The sequence below is a fragment of the Festucalex cinctus genome, chromosome 19 (assembly GCF_051991245.1).
Source record: "Festucalex cinctus isolate MCC-2025b chromosome 19, RoL_Fcin_1.0, whole genome shotgun sequence".
NCBI lineage: Eukaryota > Metazoa > Chordata > Actinopteri > Syngnathiformes > Syngnathidae > Festucalex > Festucalex cinctus.
In genome coordinates this window covers 20,170,115-20,193,107 of record NC_135429.1, presented here as the reverse complement: position 1 = coordinate 20,193,107, position 22,993 = coordinate 20,170,115, and the positions used below count along the sequence as shown (strand labels likewise).

Below are 22,993 nucleotides of genomic sequence, written 5' to 3'. Positions count from 1 at the left end.
AATGTCCATAGAGGCTATCAAAAATAAATAAAAATAAATATATGTTTGGATAAGTCTGATGCCAGTGAACATTTTGAGTGGTGGAAACTAACAGAATATTCATAAATGACTTCGTTATCACACTTAGAATGAGTTTACATTTTTTGTACAAAATACCGTACGTGGGGTTTTTTTTTTTTATGCCTCAAGGGCTAGGTGGCGCTGCATATATAACTGATTGTTGTCATAGAGATAACTTCAGGCCTTGACGATAAACATACATGTCAAGTTTGGGATTTTTTGGAGCATGTCCCGGGGAGTTATCAAGCATATCCTTTTACATTGCGAAACACAAATTTTGATGCCCCGCCCTCATCATACAGTATTTCGAAAAGTCAAAAATTTTCCCCCTGTCGTTGGCTCAGGTCTTGACATGGTCTGAGTCAGGTCTGAGTCTTAACTCAGTCGGATGAAACGTGTAGGAGAAGTGGGCAAAAGTCTGCCCCCTGTGAATGTGCAAAAATCGTCAAAAATGGGACATTCAAAAATTCGTAGCTCATTTCCTGTTCATTTTAGCATATGGGTACAAGAGACTTTTTTGTAGGTCTTGGGCTCCCTCATACACCTAAAAATATTCGTCGTTCTTGCTTAAACGTACAACCGGGGCTGCTTCGTTAAAAATTTTGAGGGGGCGCTATTGAGTCATTTTTGTAAAAATAGCACAATCAACAATAAAATATTGCTCATTTTACCAGGCCAGATGTGTGTGCCAAGTTTCATGAGTTTTTGTGCCAGTTTAGGCCCTCAAAATTGGTGTTGTTTTCTTGGCGAACAGCGCTTATTCACGCCCACAGCGATTCGCGAAAACTCACAAACTTCGTATTGTGACATCATGAAGACCGAAACCCTCATCTGAGCAAATATGAGGTAGGTGCAGTTAATGGGGTTGGAGAAAAACATTGAAGAAAAATCGTAAGAAAACAAATTGCCAGTAGGTGGCGCTATCAGTAAGATGAAATATAAGTACATAGATGTCTTAAGGGCTGGACTCTCATCAAATGTGTGAAATTTTGAGAAGATAGGATCATCTGGGTCAAGTTAAAGCAGCTTTTATTGCCACGAAAAATTACCAGACTTTGCGGCACCGTAGCGGCCACGCCCTTTGGCGAAAAGTTACAATATTCGGTGTAGGGCATGATCAACATCTTAAGGCTTGTCTGACCAATTTTCAACTGGATCCCTTCAAAGAGCTTGGCACAGTAGCTAAAAACGTAAAGTATGACATTTATTGTCACCACTAGGTGGTGCTATATATATAACAGAATTTTATCATATAGATGTCTTCAGGCCGTGACTATTAAGTTGCATGAGAAGTTTGAGATTTTTTGGAGCTTGTACATGGGAGTTATTCAGCATTTTGTCTTTCTGGACAAATGAAATTTTAAAGGCAATATTTGATGCCCCTCCCCCGTCATATAGTATTTCAAAAAGTCAAGATATTTTGCCCAGTTGTTGTCTCAGGTCTTGAGATGATACATGGCAAGTTTGAAGTCAACTGGCTGAAAAATATTTGCAAAGGGGGAAAAAGTATGACCACAGTGAATGTGCCAAAATGGGCCAAAATTGGACATTCAAAAATTCATAGCTCACTTCCTGTACATTTTAGGAAATGGCTTCCACTGACTTTTTTGTGCGTCTCGGGGTGCTACACGTGCCTGCCAATTTTCGTAGCTCTAGCTCAAACGGGCCGCGATTGGTTTTTATTTTTCTACGCTAGGTGGCGCTATAGAGTTGCGTTGTTATGACAACTACATAATATCAAATTTTTCTCCGGGCACGAAGAGACTGCAAAGTTTGGTGAGTTTTCGTAAATGTTTAGGCCCTCAAAAATGAGATCGTTTACGGAGAAGAAGAAGAAGAAGAAGAAGAATTCTTACAAAAACAAGAGGGACCTCGCAGCGGTCGCTGCTCGGGCCCTAATAATAATAATAATAATAATATTTTTTACAAAAACAATAGGGACCTCGCAGCGGTTGCTGCTCGGGCCCTAATAATAACAATAATTTTTACAATAACAATAGGGACCTCGCAGCGGTCGCTGCTCAGGCCCTAATAAAAATGCTGCCTTCATCACTTTTTTTTCAACCAATAGTAAGTAAATCAGATATGAGACTTAGAAGCACAGCACACTTATTTCTTGTTAAGTTTGATATATATCTTTTCCGTATGGGTGAACATTTAATATTGCAGGACATCCATAGATTAAATAGTTTGATGAGGAGTTGTGAGTCAATTACGTGTGATCATGCAGTCCAAGTTTGCGTAATGTGCAGTGGGCTTTGAGGTGCAGCATGTTGGGAAACATCGAAACCTGAGAAAATGTATTGAATTGACGAACCTCAGGGAGACCATGAATTCTTCTTTGCCGTCTGTCCTCCATGAAATTGGTCAGCCACTCCTTCCTGTCATCTGTTTTCTTCTTACTGAAGGCCTGAAACAAACACAACCACCATTTTTAATTTGTCTGGGAAAGCCTATATCATACTTTAAACGGTGTCAAACTCGCAATGCAATGGAATGGCACGGAATGGATTGCACGGAATTTCTTGAATTTTACTTGAAAAGAAAATAAGTGTAATGCTGTTTGGTACCAGTGGGCATTGTACTCGCAATATGTTTATGGACACACAACTGTATTTATCAATGTCCCCAAATGACAGCAGTTCAATTAACGTATTGTGTCACTGTCGAGAGAAAATTAACACTTGGATAAACCAAAATTTCCTTTAGCAAAACAAAAACAAAACAGAGGTTGTTTTCGGCAAAAAAATAAAAGAGGATTGCTGTTAGAAAACATTTATTTCAGGCAATAATCAACATTAACAATATATAAATTTTTCTAGTGGGCAGAATAGCTCAAAAAGCACCATTTAAATAGCAGTTCATTACATTACATTTCATAAACAAAAATATAATATTGTGCTTTGATTTTTTTTTATTAAGCGAAAATAGGGAATGATCTGAAGAGTTTAAAATTCGAATGGTTTTAATTGATCAAGAAATGTGGAAGTTAAGCCATAATCAATAAACTGAAAATGGGTTACTGTCACTTTAACAAATATGCGCATTCACGCACACACATTTCCTAATTACCAGGTGGGCGAACATTTTGCTTCAATTGAGTTCTATGAGAAAGCGCACACCTCGAACAAAAGGCTCTCACGACTCAACGGTTTAAGATACAGATTTCAGAAATGCCCCGTTAGAACGGCAAGGCTTTGGGGAACGCAAGCATGTTCTCATTTTTTAAATCGGATAAAAAATGACCAAATTAGAGCAGGTTGAAAACGTGTGACTTTTAAAAAAATGACAAAAAAGGCGGCGAAAATAACATGGGGCTCAATGGGCGAAAAAGTGCGACTTCCCCTCGCTTCAAGTCAAATAAAAGGTACTAAATGACACCTTTGCCGCACAAAAGTGGGTTTGTCAGAAAGAAGACCCTTGTGACTACAAAATATCCAAATTTGATGTTTACTGAGCAAATATTGTGGCCACGGTGACGAGTTGAAGTGAAATTTTTCGAAAGAATTTATTTTTTATTTTGTCTCTCCACTCTAGCGCTGATTGCTCCACTCTAGCAAACGCAATACACACTAATGTAAAAAGCCTTTTTTTCTTCATTTCACACCCTGTCTTTGAACCCGCACAGGAGGGAGCGCTTACATTTCTTAAAAAAAATTTCGACACAGAGCTAAAGATGGGAAAAATTGCAACAAAATGAGCTAAAAATCGTCTCGGGCGGCCAATATATGTGCGCGCAGCGTAGCTTCGAAAAAGGTGTTAAATTTGTCGATGTTTTTTCCCCTTCTCCATTCATTCCTATGGGACTTTTTGGCGGGGTTTTTGGGAAATTGCGTCGCCATGGTAACTCGAAATTCCGAAAAAAAATGGTTCCCCGCCGAGTCAGATCGAGACGCATCTTTTGATACCTCACTTGTGCCGGTACGTTCTACGGTACGACCCGCATTTCGTCTGAAAAAATGTGAAGAATAAGACATAATAATAAACGCTTTTTTTCTGGATAGTAATATGTGACTGCTTTGACAGCAGTCACATAACAATGTCAAGTTCTTCTGATATATATTGGCCCATTTTGACGTATTGTACTCTTCCTGTTAAGTAACTTTTTATCCAGTCTCCAGCAATACCACGGATATCATATTGTCCCAGTTTATTGATCAGGATTGTATGATCTATTGTATCAAATGCTTTTTTAAAATCAACAAAGATACCAACTGCATATTTTTTTCTTCCAGAGCATTTGTAATTCCTTCTATTGCATCAATTATTGCCATGGAGGTAGCTCTTCCAGTTCTAAAACCATATTGTCCTTCATTTATTATTTTATACTTCTCGAAGAAGTTTTCAAGTCGATAGTTAAAAATCTTTTCCAAAATTTTTGAAAACTGAGGCAATAGAGAGATTGGTGTGTAATTAGTAAAACTGTGCTTACAATCATTTTTATACAGAGGTATTACTTTGGCGATTTTCATCTTATTCGGGAAACAACCAGATTCAAATGATAAGTTAAAATGTAAGTTAATAGTTTTACAATATTTAGAATGACCCTTTTTACAAAAACATATCAATATCATGACAGTCAGTTGATGTTTTACTTTGGCACTTATGGAGAATGTTTATCACTTCCTTTTCATTGGTTGCTGAAAGAAAAAGTGAGGACGGATTTTTAGTAATTGTTATGTTTTGGTTGCTCCCGCCATGGTTTGGAATACCCGCTGCCAACTCTGGGCCAACAAAAGAATTTGTTAAAATTATTTACAACATCATTCATGTTATTGTATGTATCATATCCATTAGTAAAATAATCAGGATACATTGTTTTTGCAGATTGTTGCTTAATTAAACCATTGAGAACACCCCAAGTTCTTTTTACATCGTTTCTATTTTCTGATAATAATCTTCTATAATATAACTGTTTACTATGTCTAATAATATCAGTTAATTCATTTTTGTATCTCTTATATCTTAATTCAGCATCCTTTGTTTTTGATTGTATATACAATCTGTAGAGATTATTTTTCTTCTTACAAGCATTAATTATTATGTGACTGCTGCCCGCAAAGCAGTAGCGAAGCTACTGCTGCGGAGCAGTCACATATTACTATCCAGAAAAAAACCGTTTATTATTCCGTCTTATTCTTCACATTTTTTCAGACAAAATGCGGGTCGTACCGTTGAACGTACCGGCATAAATGAGGTATCAAAAGATGCGTCTCGATCTGACTCGGCGGGGAACCATTTTTTTCCGGAATTTCGAGTTACCATGGCGACGCAATTTCCCAAAAACCCCGCCAAAAAGTCCCATAGGAATGAATGGAGAAGGGGGAAAAACATCGACAAATTTAACACCTTTTTTGAAGCCACGCTGCGTGCACATACATTGGCCGACCGAGACGATTTTTAGCTCATTTTGTTGCAATTTTTCCCATCTTTAGCTCTGTGTCGAAATTTTTTTTAAGAAATGTAAGCGCTCCCTCCTGTGCGGGTTCAAAGACAGGGTGTGAAATGAAGAAAAAAAGGCTTTTTACATTAGTGTGTATTGCGTTTGCTAGAGTGGAGCAATCAGCACTAGAGTGGAGAGACAAAAAAAATTCTTTCGAAAAATTTCACTTCAACTCGTCACCGTGGCCACAATATTTGCTCAGTAAACATCAAATTTGGATATTTTGTAGTCACAAGGGTCTTCTTTCTGACAAACCCACTTTTGTGCGGCAAAGGTGTCATTTAGTACCTTTTATTTATACTTGAAGCGAGGGGAAGTCGCACTTTTTCGCCCATTGAGCCCCATGTTATTTTCGCCGCCTTTTTTTGTTATTTTTTTTTAAAAGTCGCACGTTTTCAACCTGCTCTAATTTGGTCATTTTTTATCCGATTTAAAAAATGAGAACATGCTTGCGTTCCCCAAAGCCTTGCCGTTCTAACGGGGCATTTCTGAAATCTGTATCTTAAACCGTTGAGTCGTGAGAGCCTTTTGTTCGAGGTGTGCGCTTTCTCATAGAACTCAATTGAAGCAAAATGTTCGCCCACCTGGTAATTACGAAATGTGTGTGCGTGAATGCGCATATTTGTTAAAGTGACAGTAACCCATTTTCAGTTTATTGATTATGGCTTAACTTCCACATTTCTTGATCAATTAAAACCATTCGAATTTTAAACTCTTCAGATCATTCCCTATTTTCGCTTAATAAAAAAAAATCAAAGCACAATATTATATTTTTGTTTATGAAATGTAATGTAATGAACTGCTATTTAAATGGTGCTTTTTGAGCTATTCTGCCCACTCTCTCACTTCTGCACAGCAACTGCCTCAGCCAATCAGAGCTGCTTGTTGTCATCCACGCCTGGAATTTCCCCACCACCGCCCACACACTGTGGCGGCCATCTTGGCCAGGGATTCTCACACTACTGTCCATACAGAGCGGCGGCCATCTTGGCCAGGGATTCTCACACTGCTGCCGATATAGAGCGGCGGCCATCTTGGCCAATTGCTGAGCTTGGCCAGGGATTCTCACACGACTGTCCATACAGAGCGGCGGCCATCTTGGCGAGGGATTCTCACACTACTGCCCATACAGAGCGGCGGCCATCTTGGCCAATTGATTAGCTTGTCCAGGGATTCTCACACTACTGTCCATACAGAGTGGCGGCCATCTTGGCCAATTGATTGGCTAGGCCAGGGATTCTCACACTACTGCCCACACAGAGTGGCGGCCATCTTGGCCAATTGTTGAGGTGCACCCAGGATTCTCAGCCTCTGCCCGCATGGAGCGGCGGCCATTTTGGTCAATTGATTAGCTAGGCCAGGGATTCTCACACTACTGCCCACACACAGCGGCGGCCATCTTTGCCAATTGATTAGCTTGGCCAGGGATTCTCACACTACTGTCCATACGGAGCGGCGGCCATCTTGGCCAATTGATTGGCTCGGCCAGGGATTCTCACACTACTGCCCACACACAGAGTGGCGGCCATCTTGTCCAATTGTTGAGGTGCACCTAGGATTCTTGGCCCCTTAGTGGCGGCCATCTTGGCCAATTGAATAGGTATGACAGGGATTGACCTAATTTCAACAGGAAGTGACCCAGACAGACCTAAATTCAACAGGAAGTGACTTAATTTCAGTAGGAAATGACCTAAAAATGACCTGATAGCAACAGGAAGTGACTTAATTTGAACAGGAAGTGACTTAATTTCAACAGGAATTGACCCAGAACTGACCTAAAATAAACAGGAAGTGACCCGATTTCAACAGGAAGTGACCTAATATCAACAGGAAGTGACCCGACTTCAACAGGAAGTGACCTGATTTCAACAGGAAGTGAGCATGCTAGTGCTAAATTAGCATGTTAATGTTAGATTAGGATGCTAATGCTAGGTTAGAATGTTAATGCTAATGCTAAGTTAGCATGCTAATGTTAGCTGAGCATGCTAATGCTAAGTTAGCATGCTAATGCTAGTTTGTCATGCTAATGCTAAGTTAGCATGCTAATGCTAATGCTAAATTAGCATGCTAATGCTAAGTTAGCATGCTAATGCTAAGTTAGCATGCTAATGCTAAGTTAACATGCTAATCTTAGCTTAGCATGCTTATGCTAAGTTAGCATGCTAACGCTAGTGTGTCATGCTAATGCTAAGTTAGCATGCTAATGCTAATATTAAGTTAGCATGCAAATGCTATGTTAGCATGCTAATGCTACGTTAGCATGCTAATGCTAAGTTAGCATGCTAATGCTAAGTTAGCATGATAATGCTAATGTTAGGTTAGCATGATAATGCTAAGTTAGCATGCTGATGCTAAGTTAGCACGCTAATGCTAATGTTAGCTTAGCATGCTAATCCTCATGCAAAGTTAACATGTAGGAAGTGACCCAGAACGGACCAGTGCATTCGGCTTTCCACCTTGCAAGAGTCAGCAGTCACATCCAAAATTTCCGCGGGAATTTTTCTAGTTCCTTTTGTTAGCCAGGGCGGTTTTCTATGTCTTTTCTTAATACTATATTCCATCCTCGGACAATATTCATTATACAAATGGCAAAATATATTCACAAATTTACTATAAGCACTATCAACATCTTGGTCCATATAGACTGAACTCCAATCCTGGCGCTCTAAGCTATTGTTCAGAGCATTGATTGTTTCTTCATTTCTTATTCTCTTAGAAGTAATTATTCTTGAGTTGTCCATTCTTTTAAGTTCACAATTGTAAACTGTATAAACAGGTAAATGGTCAGTAATATCACAAATAAGCACACAACTAAAGGTATGTTTCTCCATGGTATTCGAAAAGATGTTATCAATAATTGTAGCACTGTAAGCTGTTATTCTTGTTGGTTTTGTTATTGTCTGGTATAATGACAGACTATAAATAGTATCAATGAAAACATCAGTGGCTTTTTGTTTGGCTGGATTTAGCAAATCAATGTTAAAGTCACCACAGATAAATAAAGTTTTTTTGGTTCATCCATTCCTTAAATTCATCTACACTTGAATTAGGAGCCCTATATACACAACTTACAATAACATTTTTCATTCTTCCATTTAAAATCTCCACAATTAAACATTGCATAATTCCATCAATTGTCACTGTCATATCAGACAAAACAATATATTTTACAGATTTATGAATATATAGTGCAACCCCACCTCCTTTTTTGTTATGTCTATTCTTATATATTAATTCATCATTATCCAAATGGAAATTTATACCCTTATCAATATTGAACCAGGTTTCTGTAATGCCTATAATACTGAAGGGATGAACAAATTGATATAAATACTCTGATAGAATCAAAATTCGAATACATACTATGACTATTGAAATGTATGATGGACAATTTGTCCTCTGATTCCACACACTTGTACTGATCCTGAGTTAAATATTGACAATTACTAGCAGTAGATGATAAAAAATGGTCAGGGTCAATCTCTGTAACGAAATCGCCTGTGTTATACTCATAATTGTCAAAGGTTTGTAGCTCCACTTGCTCTTGCTGAAGAATTTTTAGTAACATGTCCATGTCATTGCTTGGCAAAGTCAGTGTCTTTGGTGTAACAAGCATAAAGGTGGTGTGGTGAGTCACGTGTCATGTTACTTTTACTCTCACTTGTATTTGTCAAGCTTCTCCATTTTCTTCACCACCAACACTTTAGCTTCTTCAGGAGTCCTCTTTAATTTAATGAAAATCTTGCAGTTTGATACCCACGTGTGCTGAATCTTGCGCTGCCTTTTCAGTTGTCTTACCCTTTTTGCTATCTCGGCATTCCTCTTTGTCAAATGTTCATTTATGTATATGTCAGTCCCTTTCAACTTGCGTCGTTTAAGTAGTGCCATCTTGTTCTTTCGACCACTGAATCTCATTACGACAATGGGCGGTTGTCCATACTTGGTGGACAATGGATGGCACGCTTCAATATCTTTCAAGTCCATCTCTATTCCCTTGCTTTGTAAATATGATGCCACTTGTTGCTCCGCCGAATGAAAGTCCTCTTCACTGGGCTCCCCACCATCCAGTGTAGTCACCGCTCGCGCACAAGAGCGCGGTCTGATCTTAATGCCGGTGATTACCACCTCATTTATTCGAGTGTATTGTTCTAAGTCATCGACCCGTTGTTCAAGTTCCACGATCCGTTGCGTCTTTTTCATGTTTTCCTCTCTCAGTTGCTTCACCTCTTCCAATGTAACCACAGTTACTTCACCAATTAGTGACTCGAGAGAGTTTTTAATATCTTCTAGCTCCTCCGGTCTTATTCTCGGAGCCATTTTTCCCCGCTGCGCGGTCCGCTGAGGCGTTGGCAGCGGCACTGGCAAGGTCCCGGTGCGGTACTCAACCCGCAAACACAAGAGAATCTCTACACAGCACGATACACCTTCTACTCACGTGCCGATTCCAGCTCACTCGATCGTTTGGTGTCGCTTACACGCTACTCCAGTTTGAAGTTCAGCCAAATCTTACCGGCCGTTTCCGCCAGCCCCGAACGCTGTCACTCGCCAAGCTGAAGGCTGTCTAGCCGATTCCAGCTCACTCGGTCGTTCGGTGTCGCTTTCACGACACTCCAGTTTGTGGCTCAGCCAAATCTCACCGGCCTTGTGTTGCCTTGTGTATGAAATGTGCTATACAAATAAACTTGCCTTGCCTTGCCTTGTACATCTCATCTGGTGACTTGACCCCTCTGGCGTCTTACTTTAAATACCTCAAATTGGACAGTGAATGCCTTAATCACACTTTGAAACAGCAATACATGCCGTAGTTACATATTGACTTGATTACTGTCATGCGCTTTATTTTGGAGTCAGCCAGTCCTCTCCCAAGTGTCTCCAAATGGTTCAAAATGCTGCTGCTCGCCCTCTTAACTGGTGCTCATAGGAGGGAGCACATAACGCTATTTCTGGCCACCCTTCACTGGCTACCTGTACATTTAAGAGGTCATTTTAAGATACTTTTGTTTTCACATCTTTAACTCATTCACTGCCTTTGACAAGTATACTTGTCAATTGTATTTTTTAGAGCGGTGCTAAATGGGGGCGAATCTGAGCATGCTCCACTGTAAATATCAAACTTGGAAACAACTTTACTGATGCCCAACCACCGGTAGATGACATCATTGCCCCATTTTATAGGAAATAAACACAGTTTCAGAGTCCATGGGAGAAATGGCTGTATTTTGGCAAACCTACATTTTTCTGCTGTCAATTATAAAAGAACGGGACGGGACAAAAAGTAGGGAGTCTATTCTGTTATTTGGTAGATTCGGTTTATATATAATTATTGAATGTAATATCACGTGAGTATTGGAAATGTAAAAATTTTCTATAATGACTGGCAGTGAATGAGTTGGTCTCGCCCCACCTTACGTTTCTGGGCCCCTATGTGCCAGCCTGTTGCAAATGATGCGACTGTATTTGTTATTGTATGATTAAGTTTTTTCCTCCATGTACAGCATTTTGTATGCAGTGATGTATCTAATTTTAGCTATCTATACAGATTTAAAGGAATATGTGGGTTTTTGTGACACGATACTTGTCAATTGAGAATTATTCTGTTAGCCATATTGTGGTAAATGTCTAAACGTAATCTTCCTAAATCTGGCTGACCTTTGAGGCGTTCTGTGATATAAAGATTTACGACCAGGCAGCTACACGCGAGTGAGCTCGCCAAAAGCAGGTGCAAACTATAAAAATGTCTTGCCCGCAAGATTTCCGACAAGGCAGCTACACGTGAGCTCGCCAAAACATGAAGTTCATACAGAGGGCAACTCTAAAATAGGCTAAAGGTTACGGGCCTAAATTTGCGTGGAGTAACAGTGCCCCCAATGGTCACAAAATAGTACTGCACCAAGTTAAACTCCTATCTTGTAGTGCACTCTAGTGGCCAAAGAAATTCATATGAATAATTAGGCTAATATGTAGGAGTGGGCATATTTTGGAGTGGCCAATAACGTTAGTTACCTTAAGATGTTACGCCCTAAAAAAAGGTTTGGGCGTGGATCTAGTAAGGTTATAAAAACAAGTGCACCACTTTGTTCTACGGACTTCTGCTCCCTTCTGGCCAGAATATATGTCTTGTTTGTATGTCTCTGTCAAATAAATCTGTTACAGCTTGAATCCCGGCCCGGCACTCTGTTAGTTTTCTTCTAGATTCTGAGTTGTTAAACTTCTTCTTTAAAGCGAATACAAGCGTAGACTCTCCCTCCAACACCCGGGATGCAAAATATACGATCACTCTTGAAGAGGACAGTGGATCCTCGATATCTTCACTGAGCGTCGGCCCGAGGGGAGAGCAATGGCGGTCTCCCTCGGGACTGTAAATCCCGGGACGGCCGTCCACCTCTCAACGGGCTGACGCTCCATCAGCAGCAATGGCTATTTTAAGTACTTTAGAGATAAAATTGAGTTGAGACAATGTTGATTGTTTGAGTGAGTGTTTAGTAGGGGTGGGAATCTCTGACATGAGGCCGATTCGATATGTATCTCGATACACAAGTTGCGATTCGATTGAAAAACGATTATCTTTCAGAACAGAACGGTTCAATACGGTTCGATTAAGTTTGGGAACGATACGATTTTCGATTCGATACGATTAATTTCAATATTCAAAACTTATAGTGACATTTGTTGCTTGTAAACATTAATCTTAAAACACCACAAATTTTTACAGTATCTACAAATGTGTTAAAAAAAGAACAACAACAATGTCTTCTATATTTTTATATATTGAATCAATTATTTAAATGGACCGGAACAAAGGGCTGGGCGATATGACTGAAAAATGTATCAGTTTAAATATTTATTAGTTGTTATTGACAGTTATAATTGTTTTTTGTTTTGTTTTTTTAATTCAAAATCAGGATCAGGAAAACAAAAGGCTAATAATTCAATTTGAAATATAAATATTTAACCTTTAAAAAGACACCAACACAATTAAACAGAATATGTCCACATTGTGAAGTATTTCAGAAACATAAATTTAAGACATGAAATAAACCTACCGTCCAGCCAAAAGAAATATGAAGCCACCTTATGGAACAATAAATCTATCAAACACATTTTAACAACTTAATATATCCAAAAATATTTCCAAAAGTGCCCTAACCTTTTTATCAACAATTTTTGTTTTTAACAATTTTTGTTTTTCTTTGCCATCACATTCATTTTTGGTTAATGTATGACATCTTTTTTGTTTTTTTAATTTGAGACACGATGATGACCACGGAATCACTACTGTTTATATTTTGTTTTTTGGGCTGTCGTTCATTTTGAGTTTGATGACGTAATTGCGGGCACGTCTCAATTCCCTGCTGCTCATGCTAGTTGTGTACATTGATAGGGAGCCACAAACTGAGAAATGAGATACTTGCGGTGTACTTTTAGCTTAGCTGGTGTGTTGGCTGTGGGACATACCTGTGTCGTTTGAATCCATGCATTGGATCATCACGGGAGTTATTCTTTTTGGCTCGCGCAGTACCAACGCTGGCCCGGGACATACAAGTGCACCGAGAGGACTCGATAGCCATGGGAAATACCGAGATGTACGGCACCGGCTTCTGCTAACTGTCTCCATTTGCATGTTGTCACTCATTGTGCGGGACTGCGCGCGTGCGGTGTCGCGAGCACGGCGTTGACAGTAGGCGCCCCCCCCCAAAAAAAGGTGCGTAACGTCTTTGCATTATGTTTACAACATCCGGGGAATGAAGCGTCTCTGAGCGCTACTTTGCTAGCTCTCTGTAAACACGGAAGTAGCTTGAATAGTGATGCTACTGAAATGTAAACAAAACAAGTAGAGCACGGCGCAGAACTCTTGCTATTGTTATGAAAACCATAAAGCCTCACGCAACCAATTAACAGCAACGCGATATCCGGTCCACAGCTTTACAAGCAATGTATCTAAGGATTCCCGGCGGATTTTGTATCGGTTGACAAGTCTGCTACCGATACGGCCGTTTAGCTCCCCTTGACGACCGATGGTTCGGTCGAATCGGTTTTTTGTCCCACCCCTAGTGTTTAGCAGTGCTGACTGCTAACTTTTATCCACCATTTGTCCACATTTGTCTTTTGTGAACCCTAGCACTCAAAATGGCTGTTTAAAATCAACTGATTCCATAAAAGAGGTTAGCTTGAACTCACCAAAGTGATGGCGGCATCATCCTCAGCACCATTGTATCGAAATGTGATGCGATGCTTCTCCATTTCAGCAAAATATTCTTTAGCCTCTTTGCTTGTACTTGTACCCAAACCTATAGCATGCATTGAATATGTTCAAAGGGAAATAATAATTATTAATACATCATTTCAACTATAAGTTTCAATGTAGGTTATCATTTTTTGTGTACCGTGTAAAATGACTGCGTAAAAAGAGCAAACCTTTGTAGTACTTTACATGCCAGGTTTTATAGTTTTCTGTCTGTTTCTTCCACTCGTCAAACTCTGGAATGCTGTAAAAAGCCAGTTCTTGCTTGTTCTTGGAAACCTGCAAAAAATATAATTGAGCCGTCAGCAGTAGTAGGCTAACCATAGTAACATTTTACTGTACTTTTTTTTTTTTTGTCTCCAAGGTTAACTGGCTTTACAGGATCCTCAAGAATGGGGTCACACTATTCAACATAATTGATGTGTCATTTGGTAATGTAGGGTATTTCTGAGCAAGCTTTATAAAATTACACAACTTGATTGTGTGTTATTCTTCTGATAGTAAAAAAAAATTGTAGTCAAATTTATTGGTTCATTTATTGGTTTATATGGCTGAAATGTAAATAATTCAATTCCAGTGCTGTTTGTGTTGGGTCAAGTTTTGTAAGAGAAATGCAATTGTTGGGCCAAAACACACTGCTGAGTGATCTAATTACCGTATACGTTAGGGGTGTGAATTGCCTAGTACCTGACGATTCGATTCGTATCACGATTCACAGGTCACGATTCGATTCGATACCGATTAATCCCGATACGAATTTATAAGTCGATTGTTGTGATTTTTTTTTTTTTAAATTCAAATTTAGAAAATACTAAACAGTAAACTTGTACAGTGTAAGATTTGGATGAAAATGCATTATTTATTCATCTGAAACTTCAGTCTTATACAGGTTGTAATCTGTTTCATGTTTGAACAGCATTGAAATAAAATATTAAGGCTCAATGTTCTATTAATATAACATTCTTCCATGCTTAAGGTGTGAACCCTAACCGTTGAATATTTTTCCATTAAAAATGGAACTTTAAAAATCGATTCAGCCGCCTATTGAATCGATTCGAGAATTGCGCGATGTAATATCGCGATATATTGCCGAATCGATTTTTTTTTAACACCCCTAGTATACGTCATACGGCTTTTATGCAAGAGGACGGTCTGACGCAGGTTTTGAGTGAAGGATCAGGCTTGACTGCGACGTTAACAACTGTCAGCGCGTTTGCAACAACTATAAAAGACAGCCACGATCACGCAAGGATCACGTTGTAGAAGAAAAAAAAAACAGGAAGTGTATGCGTCGGCAGGGGGGAGGGGGCGAGGCGGCCGGGTGGAACAAAGTGTTCGAGTAACGCGGAGGCCGAGGAGGAAGAAAGAGTGCGAGCAATGGACAGAAAAACAAAACAGCTAACATTAGATGAGTTATTTCCGGCTGTAAAAGCATCGCCATCAAAGTATGATGGCGGCGATCAAGTTTCACGTCTAAGAAACGCGTCGAGCAGCCGTTGAGCGAGGCTCCACCGGCTGCGTCAAGCGAGGAGGAATATACCGATCATCACGACAATTACACCGATTTGGAGGATGACGAGTATGAGCCAGATTTGGATCCTGACCTTTCAGATGAGCGTGTGCCTTCAGATTGGAGATGAAGCAGCAGGGAGCCTTCTCCGAACCCCGCTCCAGAACGAGGAGGTAAGGCCCGCTAAGTTCCCCTTCGTAGCTCACACCCCCAATGCCCTCAAAAGGCAGTTACAGTGGTACCTCTACTTGCGAAATTAATTGGTTCTGGAAGAAAGTACTTAAGTAGAAAAATTTGTAAGTAGAGACGCATTTTCCATGTAAATGCTCTAAGCCGTTCCAAGCCTCCCAAAATTCAGACATAAATGTTTTATAAAGCATAAAAATGCATCAAAACATGTAACAAATACATGTTACAATTAGATTATTGCACAATAAATGAGAGTTGTGCATAATGTGCAAAAAAACAAAACAAAGAATAAAGTCAAGAATAAAAATGATTGTCATTTACCTTTTTAACTACTGTCCTCATCGTTTTTTGCCCTCTTTGGTTCATGTTCCTCTCTCTCAGAAGTGTTTTTTTTTTTTGCCTGGTGTTTTGTAAAGAACTGATCCATGGATGTTTGCTTTTTTTTTTTTTTTTAAACGGACATTGACGAACGGTTAGTTTAAAAAAAAAAAACAAAAACAAAAAAAAAACACTCCTTCGGAAATGTCCAAGGCAAACATCATCTTAGTTACCAAACACCCGACTGGTAAACACTTTTTCTGGGCGATTCTTTTAAACAAATTCTGAAACTTCATGGAAACTTCTGGTATGGCGAGGCATCTTTTTCAAAAAAAAAAAAAAAAAAAAAAAAAGGCCCGTCTCGTCGCAATTAAAAACTTACTGTGCCTTCATCAATCACCAATTGTTTGTTTTTTTGCACAAATTCGTTGGCCGTTAGTTCATACGGAACACCTAAAGGGCTGCGGGATGAATGATGAGGACGCTGTATAGACACCGATCTAGTATACGCTCATAGATACCTATGGTAGAAGGTTCCTCTTAGCCAATGGGATGCCAGAAAGATGCAGAAACATCGATCTAGTATTTACGCTCATAGGTACCTATGGTAGGAAATAGCCATAGCCGAAAGTATGTTGCATTCGGTAATGTATTTTTACCTTTCGTATCTAGAAATTTCTTTCGTAACAAGAGGCAATATTGTCCCGTTGAGGCGTTTCGTAACTCGAAAATTTCGTATGAAGAGACGTTCGTAAGTAGAGGTTCCACTGTATATGCATCATTTTGTCCTACCATAGAATAAAGTTGCCAGTAATACTAATAATACATGTCCAAGTCGTGCATCTTGTAAATGTAGTGGACAAATATGTGTGTGTGTGTGCAGAATCGCTAGGTTGATAGACGGACTTGTGTATTGTGTACTGTTATTGTTTTAGTAAAAGTCAACGTTTTAGAGAGAGGTGGGGAAATGCCAAATGTAGCAAAAGAAAACAACAACAACAACAGACCAATTTGTGTATTGTCATTGTTATTGTTTTAGTTCTAGTCATAGTTTTAGAGAGGTGGGAGAATGTCAATATGTCAACAAAAAAACAACAACAGATCGACTTGTGAACCCTGTGGTAATTTTACATACGTATATATATATATATATATATATATATATATGTTATGTTATTTATTTTGTTGACAAAAGCACTTTTTACAATGTTGTTTTTGCTGCTTTATAGAAGGAAAACATTATTTAGGTGTTTGAGCTGTCACAGAATAAAAAAATAGTGTTAAAGTCAAAGTTGTGCTTGAAATGTCTGTTTTTACAAAAATCCCCTTTTCTCCCATTTCTTGGTCAAAAATGGGAAATTTTCAGAAAACCTAGCCATATTCAAACACTGATAACTAAAGAACGGAATAAGATAGAAATATACTTTTTTTTCCTGTCAAAAGAAGAGAGTCTAATCTTTCTTTTGGTATGTCCCATGTTTAAATATAACGCAATATAACTCAATATTCTGTGCGCCTTGCAATATCAGTCAAAATCCAGGAAAATGGCTGGTATTGCGGGGTTTGCTCCAGTGAAAATGGCTGGTATTCAATGAGTTAAGCAAGTTGTGCTTGAAAAAAATGTGAAAAAGTCACACTCCTGTGGAGCTCCTGCAGACCCATCTTACATGCTAGATGCTCCTGGAAGTCCCCCACAAAACAAAGTTTTGAATTTTCGCGAATCGCTGGGTGCATGGCTAAGCACTGTTCGCCAAGAAAACCACACCAATTTTGAGGGGCTAAACACACAGAAACTCAAGAAGCTTGGCACACACATCTGGCCTGGCAAAATGAGCAGTATTTTATTGTGTATTGTGCTATTTTTACAAAAATTACTCAATAGCGCCTCCTAGAAATATTTAACAAAGCTGCCCCGGTTGTACGCTTAAGCAAGATCTAAGAAAATTCTTAAGTATATGAGGGAGCCCAAGACCTACAAAAAAAGTCTCTTGGATACATATGCTAAAATGAACAGGAAGTGAGCAACACATTTTTGAAAAAAACATTTTTGCCCACTTCTACACTTTTCATCTAATAGGCCAGCAACACGGGAAAAAATCTAGAGTTTTTGAAATACTATATGACGGGGGCAGGGCATTCAATTTTGTGTTTCATATTTCCTTCGACAAGAAAGAGCAAATGCTTAATAACTCCCCGGTACATGCTCCAAAAAATCCCAAACTTCACATGCATGTGTATCGTCACAACCTGAAGGTATCTCTATGACAATATCAGTTATAAATACAGCGCCACGTAGCCTTTGGGGCGACAAAATAAAAATGACCCCACATATGGTATTTTGTACAAAACTTGGAAGTGTGATAACTAAGTTATTTATTAATCTTTTTTTTACTTTCAATCCCTCAAAATGTTCAGTGGCAAAAGATCTATCCGTACATATGTACTTTTTATTTGTTTATTAATTTTGATGCCATCTATGGACAATCAAAGCAATTTTGTGCTATGAGTAAAACTAACGATGATGTATACATATGTACTGAAAAGAATGCCGATCGGGGCAACTCAATGCCAAAAAAATAATAAAGGATGCTTTTGAGGGTCTTATTATCGACCAAAGCTCATTGAGCTTTATACACTTTTCACACCTGGCAAAAAAAAAAAAAGATCCATATGTCAATGTTATTATGACATTTTCAAGGAAATTTGGCTTTGAATATGCCAGTACCTAAACGTGCAAGTACCCCAAAGTGCCCCAGGCTGTGAGGGCCCTTTCGCAGCTCTACAGTTTTACATATTTGTCCAGTGTAGTTAAGACAAAAATGAAGCATACAACTGTGACTTACTTTGACAATGGGTGTGATAAATTCTTCCAAGAATGTGTGTTTCAACAAGGATGGCCAATTGTGGTGAAAGAAGTTGATGAGCAGACCTTTTATATGGGACCCATCTTGATCCTAGGATAGACAAGAAATGGAACATCTACAACATTGTAAGTCAATGGAACACTATAAATTGCATCAGCCAAGACTGCATCCATACGGTAGGCCCCACCTGATCGGTCATAATCATGATCTTGCCGTAGCGCAGACTCCTCAGGGACTCTGGGTCTTCATAACTCTTCTTGTATTGGAGCCCAACAATTTTGATTATGTTATTGATTTCAGCATTTTCCATTATCTGTTGGTAAAACAGTAGTAGACAACATATTGTTAATATTAAACGATAAGCAAATTGATTCAAATAAATAATGCTAATTAAAAGGAGAAAACTTGACACATTATGTCATGTAAATAACATGTAATACTATGATATGATACTATCAATACTATGATATATGTGACACTTATTCTCTAACTTTGCCCATACCAGGGGTCACCAAATGGCGGACTGCGGTCCAGATCCGGAGCCCGAGACCCTTGCATCCGGACCTCCAACAATATTCTAATTTCTGAGAGAGTCCTGTATATTCAGTTTTACCAATGGATGATTTTTGAATAGGCGCGTGCGAGTGCAACTATGCTTGAGCTGGGGTTCTTTGACAGAGCCAGGGTCCGGTAAGCTCTCAAACTTTTGTTTTGTTTTGTTTATCAGGGTACACACATTCTCATGACAAACGTGATGAAGTATAGCGTTGTCAAAAATCAGAAAAGTTTAACACTGAAAAGTGAATGGACTGAGGCGTATGCTTTTATTTTACCGGCATTGAGCGCTACGAGCTCCATGGATCTGCCTACGAGTGCTCACTACGCGTCGAGTGGATTTTGGCCACAATCCACAAAACACAAAAATCCTTTTACTGACTCTGGAATGGTCGAGTGGTCCAATGGTCGAGGAATGTTTTGAAGCAGTGGCAAACGCTATTTGAAGAGAAAGGAGAGCAACTTAAGATCCGTCAAATTCCCTCGTCATCCACAATAACAAGAACAGAGCTGCTCTCTTAGGAATTAATCAACTGTCACGAGGAGACTAAAACATTTATTGAGGACATTTTAGGTATTAGTTTTGAAAACATGCAAAAGGAGAGTACATATATTTGGTCATAAAGGAAACGCTGAAAGAGAAAAGAAATAATGTGAAAATTATTGTATTCAGGACTTCCGGCTTACCAACTTATGGAGTGAGACGTGGGTACGGGAGCTCCTGCAGATACCTAATGCTTGGGATTCTTCACTAACTTTCGCACACCCTCTAGCTCATTATCTTGGTTCCGTGGATTTTTTCGGACCGTAACCTACGTTATAATGCCTACGCAGCCAAAGAATACAAGCAAAACGGCGGCTCCGCAAACGAGGCCTGCTCCTGTCGCTTCAACCACGTCTCGGAGTGTTGCAGCGACCCCGCCTCTGAGCGCATCTGCTGGCGTGTCGCCAACTTCTCCGGAAGAAGTTTCTGCTGCCATGAGCATGATTTCGGCGGACTTTAAAGCTGAACTGCTTGCTGCCCTACGTGAGGAGATGGTATGAGTCTTTAAGGCTGAATTAGAAGAAGCAATGTCGAGCGGTTTGGCTCAGATAAAGTCCGAGCTGCGAAGTTTTAAAGCGGAGCTGAATGCTAACATGGTAGCGATCACGTCGGAGGTGGGCGCACTTAAGGCGACGGTGACCGACATGGAAGGCTCGCTGTCTACATGTACAGATGACGTGGCTTCACTCAAGTCTATAGTGGGCAAACTTTCTTTGCAATTGAATGTTCTTGACAGTAAATTTGAGGATTTGGAGGCAAGGTCTCGCCGCAACAACATCCGCATAGTGGGTCTGTCCGAGGAACACTCAATTAATGCAACCACGGTTTCCTCACTCCTTAAGGATGCGCTCTCTCTGGACAAAGAACCCGTCGTGGACCGTGCGCATCAATCTCTGCAGCCAAAACCGAAGCCTGGTGAACGTCCCCGCCATATTATTGCACGCATGCATTATTTTGCTGACGCTGTTGACATCTTATGACGTGCCCGTGCTCAGCGGCGGTTTAAGATGAAGGATTCAACTGTCTTCATATTTCCCGATCTTACGGCGCAGATGGCTAAGGCACGCATGGCTTTCAACGAGGTGAAACGTCAACTTAAGGACATCCCCGATGTCAAGTTCGGCCTGCCGCATCCAGCTCGTCTCCGGATTACAAGAGGAAATGTCACACGGAAGTTTACGTCACCTTGTGAAGCTGCGGCGTTTGTGAAGACACTTTGATGAGTCGATGAGCTGGTTTGCCGTTTTTTTGTAATTGTTCTGGGTTGTATCACGGCTCGACAACTTTAATCTCGTTAATGGCACCTTTTTTCACTCTGTTTTTTTTTTCTCTCTCTCTTCTTTATTCTGTATTATTTTGAAACGTTTAGAGTTGCTCAATTTCTTTCTTAATTTTTCTTTTTAGAGGGTTGTGAAATTTGTGTAGTTTTAGATTTTGGAAAATAGATAGACATATTAAAGTGTAAAAGATTTAACTACACATTTAATATTTTTGCCCTGACCTTTTTTTTCTGGTTCTATATTATATTATTGGTATTTACAGTATTTGCAGGAGCTCCACTTTAGCTGGAGCGAGGTGAAGATGGTTCAAGTCCCGGAGTGTACCATTCTGTTTTTGGCTCCGTGTGGAGTCTGCACTGGTATCCTGTCATTTTGGGATTGGGTAGTGGTAAAGTGCTGTAGGTGGTGGGTGGGTGTTTTTCTGTTTTTGTTCGGGGTATGTTTGTTATCGCCCCCCCCTTTTTTTTTCTTTCCCCCTTTCCTTTCTCCCCCCTTCTTTTCCTCCACTTAATTTCTTTATGTCCCTGGGGCAGGGGGTTGGGAGTCAGGGTTGCTTTTTTTTTTTTTTTTTGAAACATGATTCCCATGGCTCACAATCCTAACACAAAGGTAAATTTTGTTAGTTGGAATATTAGGGGCTTGGGAGGTGCTGTCAAGCGGTGCAGGGTGTTCACCCACTTAAAACGTTTGAAGCCTGACATTGTCGTTCTGCAGGAAACTCATATGAGGATTAAAGATCAGGTCAGACTGAAATGCTCCTGGGTTGCTGAAGTTTTCCATTCTAGTTCTGGTCTGGTCTTAACTGGAGACTTTAACATTCATGTTGACAACAACTTGGATAAAAATACCAAAGAATTTTGTAATATACTTGATACTTTTGGTCTCTCACAACATGTAAAAGGTCCAACACACAATCAAGGTCACATTCTTGATCTCGTCATCTCTAAAGGTGTTGACATTTTATCTGTTGAGGTGAAAGATCTGGCTATTTCAGATCATTCCTGTGTGTTTTTTGAATTACAAACAATCCCAGAAGCTCAAACAACTACTGTCTCTATTAAAAAAAGGTACATAAATGAGAATACAAGCAACATGTTTATGGAATTAATGGCTGCATCACCAACTGTAAATGCAGAGACCGTTGATGAACTTATGGATGAATTCACCTCAAAAATCTCAAATGTTTTGGATGCTGTTGCTCCGATTAAAACTAAGACCATTTCATCCCGAACTAAAACACCTTGGAGGTGTGCTACCAACATAATGACTTTGAAATCTAAAAGCAGAAAAGCAGAGCGAAAGTGGAGAAAAACTAAACTCCAAGTTCATTTTGACCTGTACAAACAATGTCTTTGTCATTATAACCAAGAGTTAGTAAGAGCTAGACAACAACACTTTTCTGAAATTATTAGTAGGAACCTCAACAATACACGCACTCTATTTGCCGTGGTTGACAAACTTACAAATCCCCCAAATCAAACAGCGCCAGAACTCCTCTCAACAGATAAATGCAATGAATTTGCCTGCAACTTTAGTGAAAAAGTACAAGCCATCAGGTCAAACATTGTTACAAACCAGCAAAATAACAAAATGATGCAGCACTTAAAATCACATAGGAATAATTTAATTACCATGACAGAATTTGACTCAGTGGATCAAAATACTGTAGTAGACTTGGTTCAGCAATTGAAACCTTCCACAAGCTGTCTTGACTCAATACCATCTGGCTTTTTCAAAACCATTGTGAAATCTGTTCAGATCGATGTACAACAAATAATTAATTGCTCACTTCAATCAGGTGAGCTTCCTAATTGTCTGAAAGTAGCCGCCGTCAAGCCCATTCTAAAAAAAGAGAACACTGGATGTCTCCCTGCTAGCAAATTATAGACCAATCGCAAACCTTCCCTTCGTAACTAAAATAGTTGAAAAAGTGGTTTTTAATCAACTCAGCAATTTCTTGAGCTTAAACGGACTTTTGGATAAATTCC

The 22,993-nt window shown here is 39.5% G+C and overlaps 1 protein-coding gene across 2 annotated transcripts in view; it reads right to left on the bottom strand.

Moving 5' to 3' along the window:
* top2b (DNA topoisomerase II beta) overlaps positions 1 to 22,993 on the bottom strand; it is a 724,731-nt gene that overhangs the window by 387,742 nt on the left and 313,996 nt on the right. For both annotated transcript variants that reach the window (XM_077506321.1, XM_077506322.1), the window contains exons 13-17: positions 18,814 to 18,939; positions 18,606 to 18,716; positions 13,919 to 14,024; positions 13,682 to 13,791; positions 2,378 to 2,470 (exon numbers count right to left, since the gene is read on the bottom strand). In XM_077506321.1, coding sequence (XP_077362447.1) covers positions 2,378 to 2,470; positions 13,682 to 13,791; positions 13,919 to 14,024; positions 18,606 to 18,716; positions 18,814 to 18,939 — 546 coding nt within the window. The remainder of the gene's footprint in view (positions 1 to 2,377; positions 2,471 to 13,681; positions 13,792 to 13,918; positions 14,025 to 18,605; positions 18,717 to 18,813; positions 18,940 to 22,993) is intronic.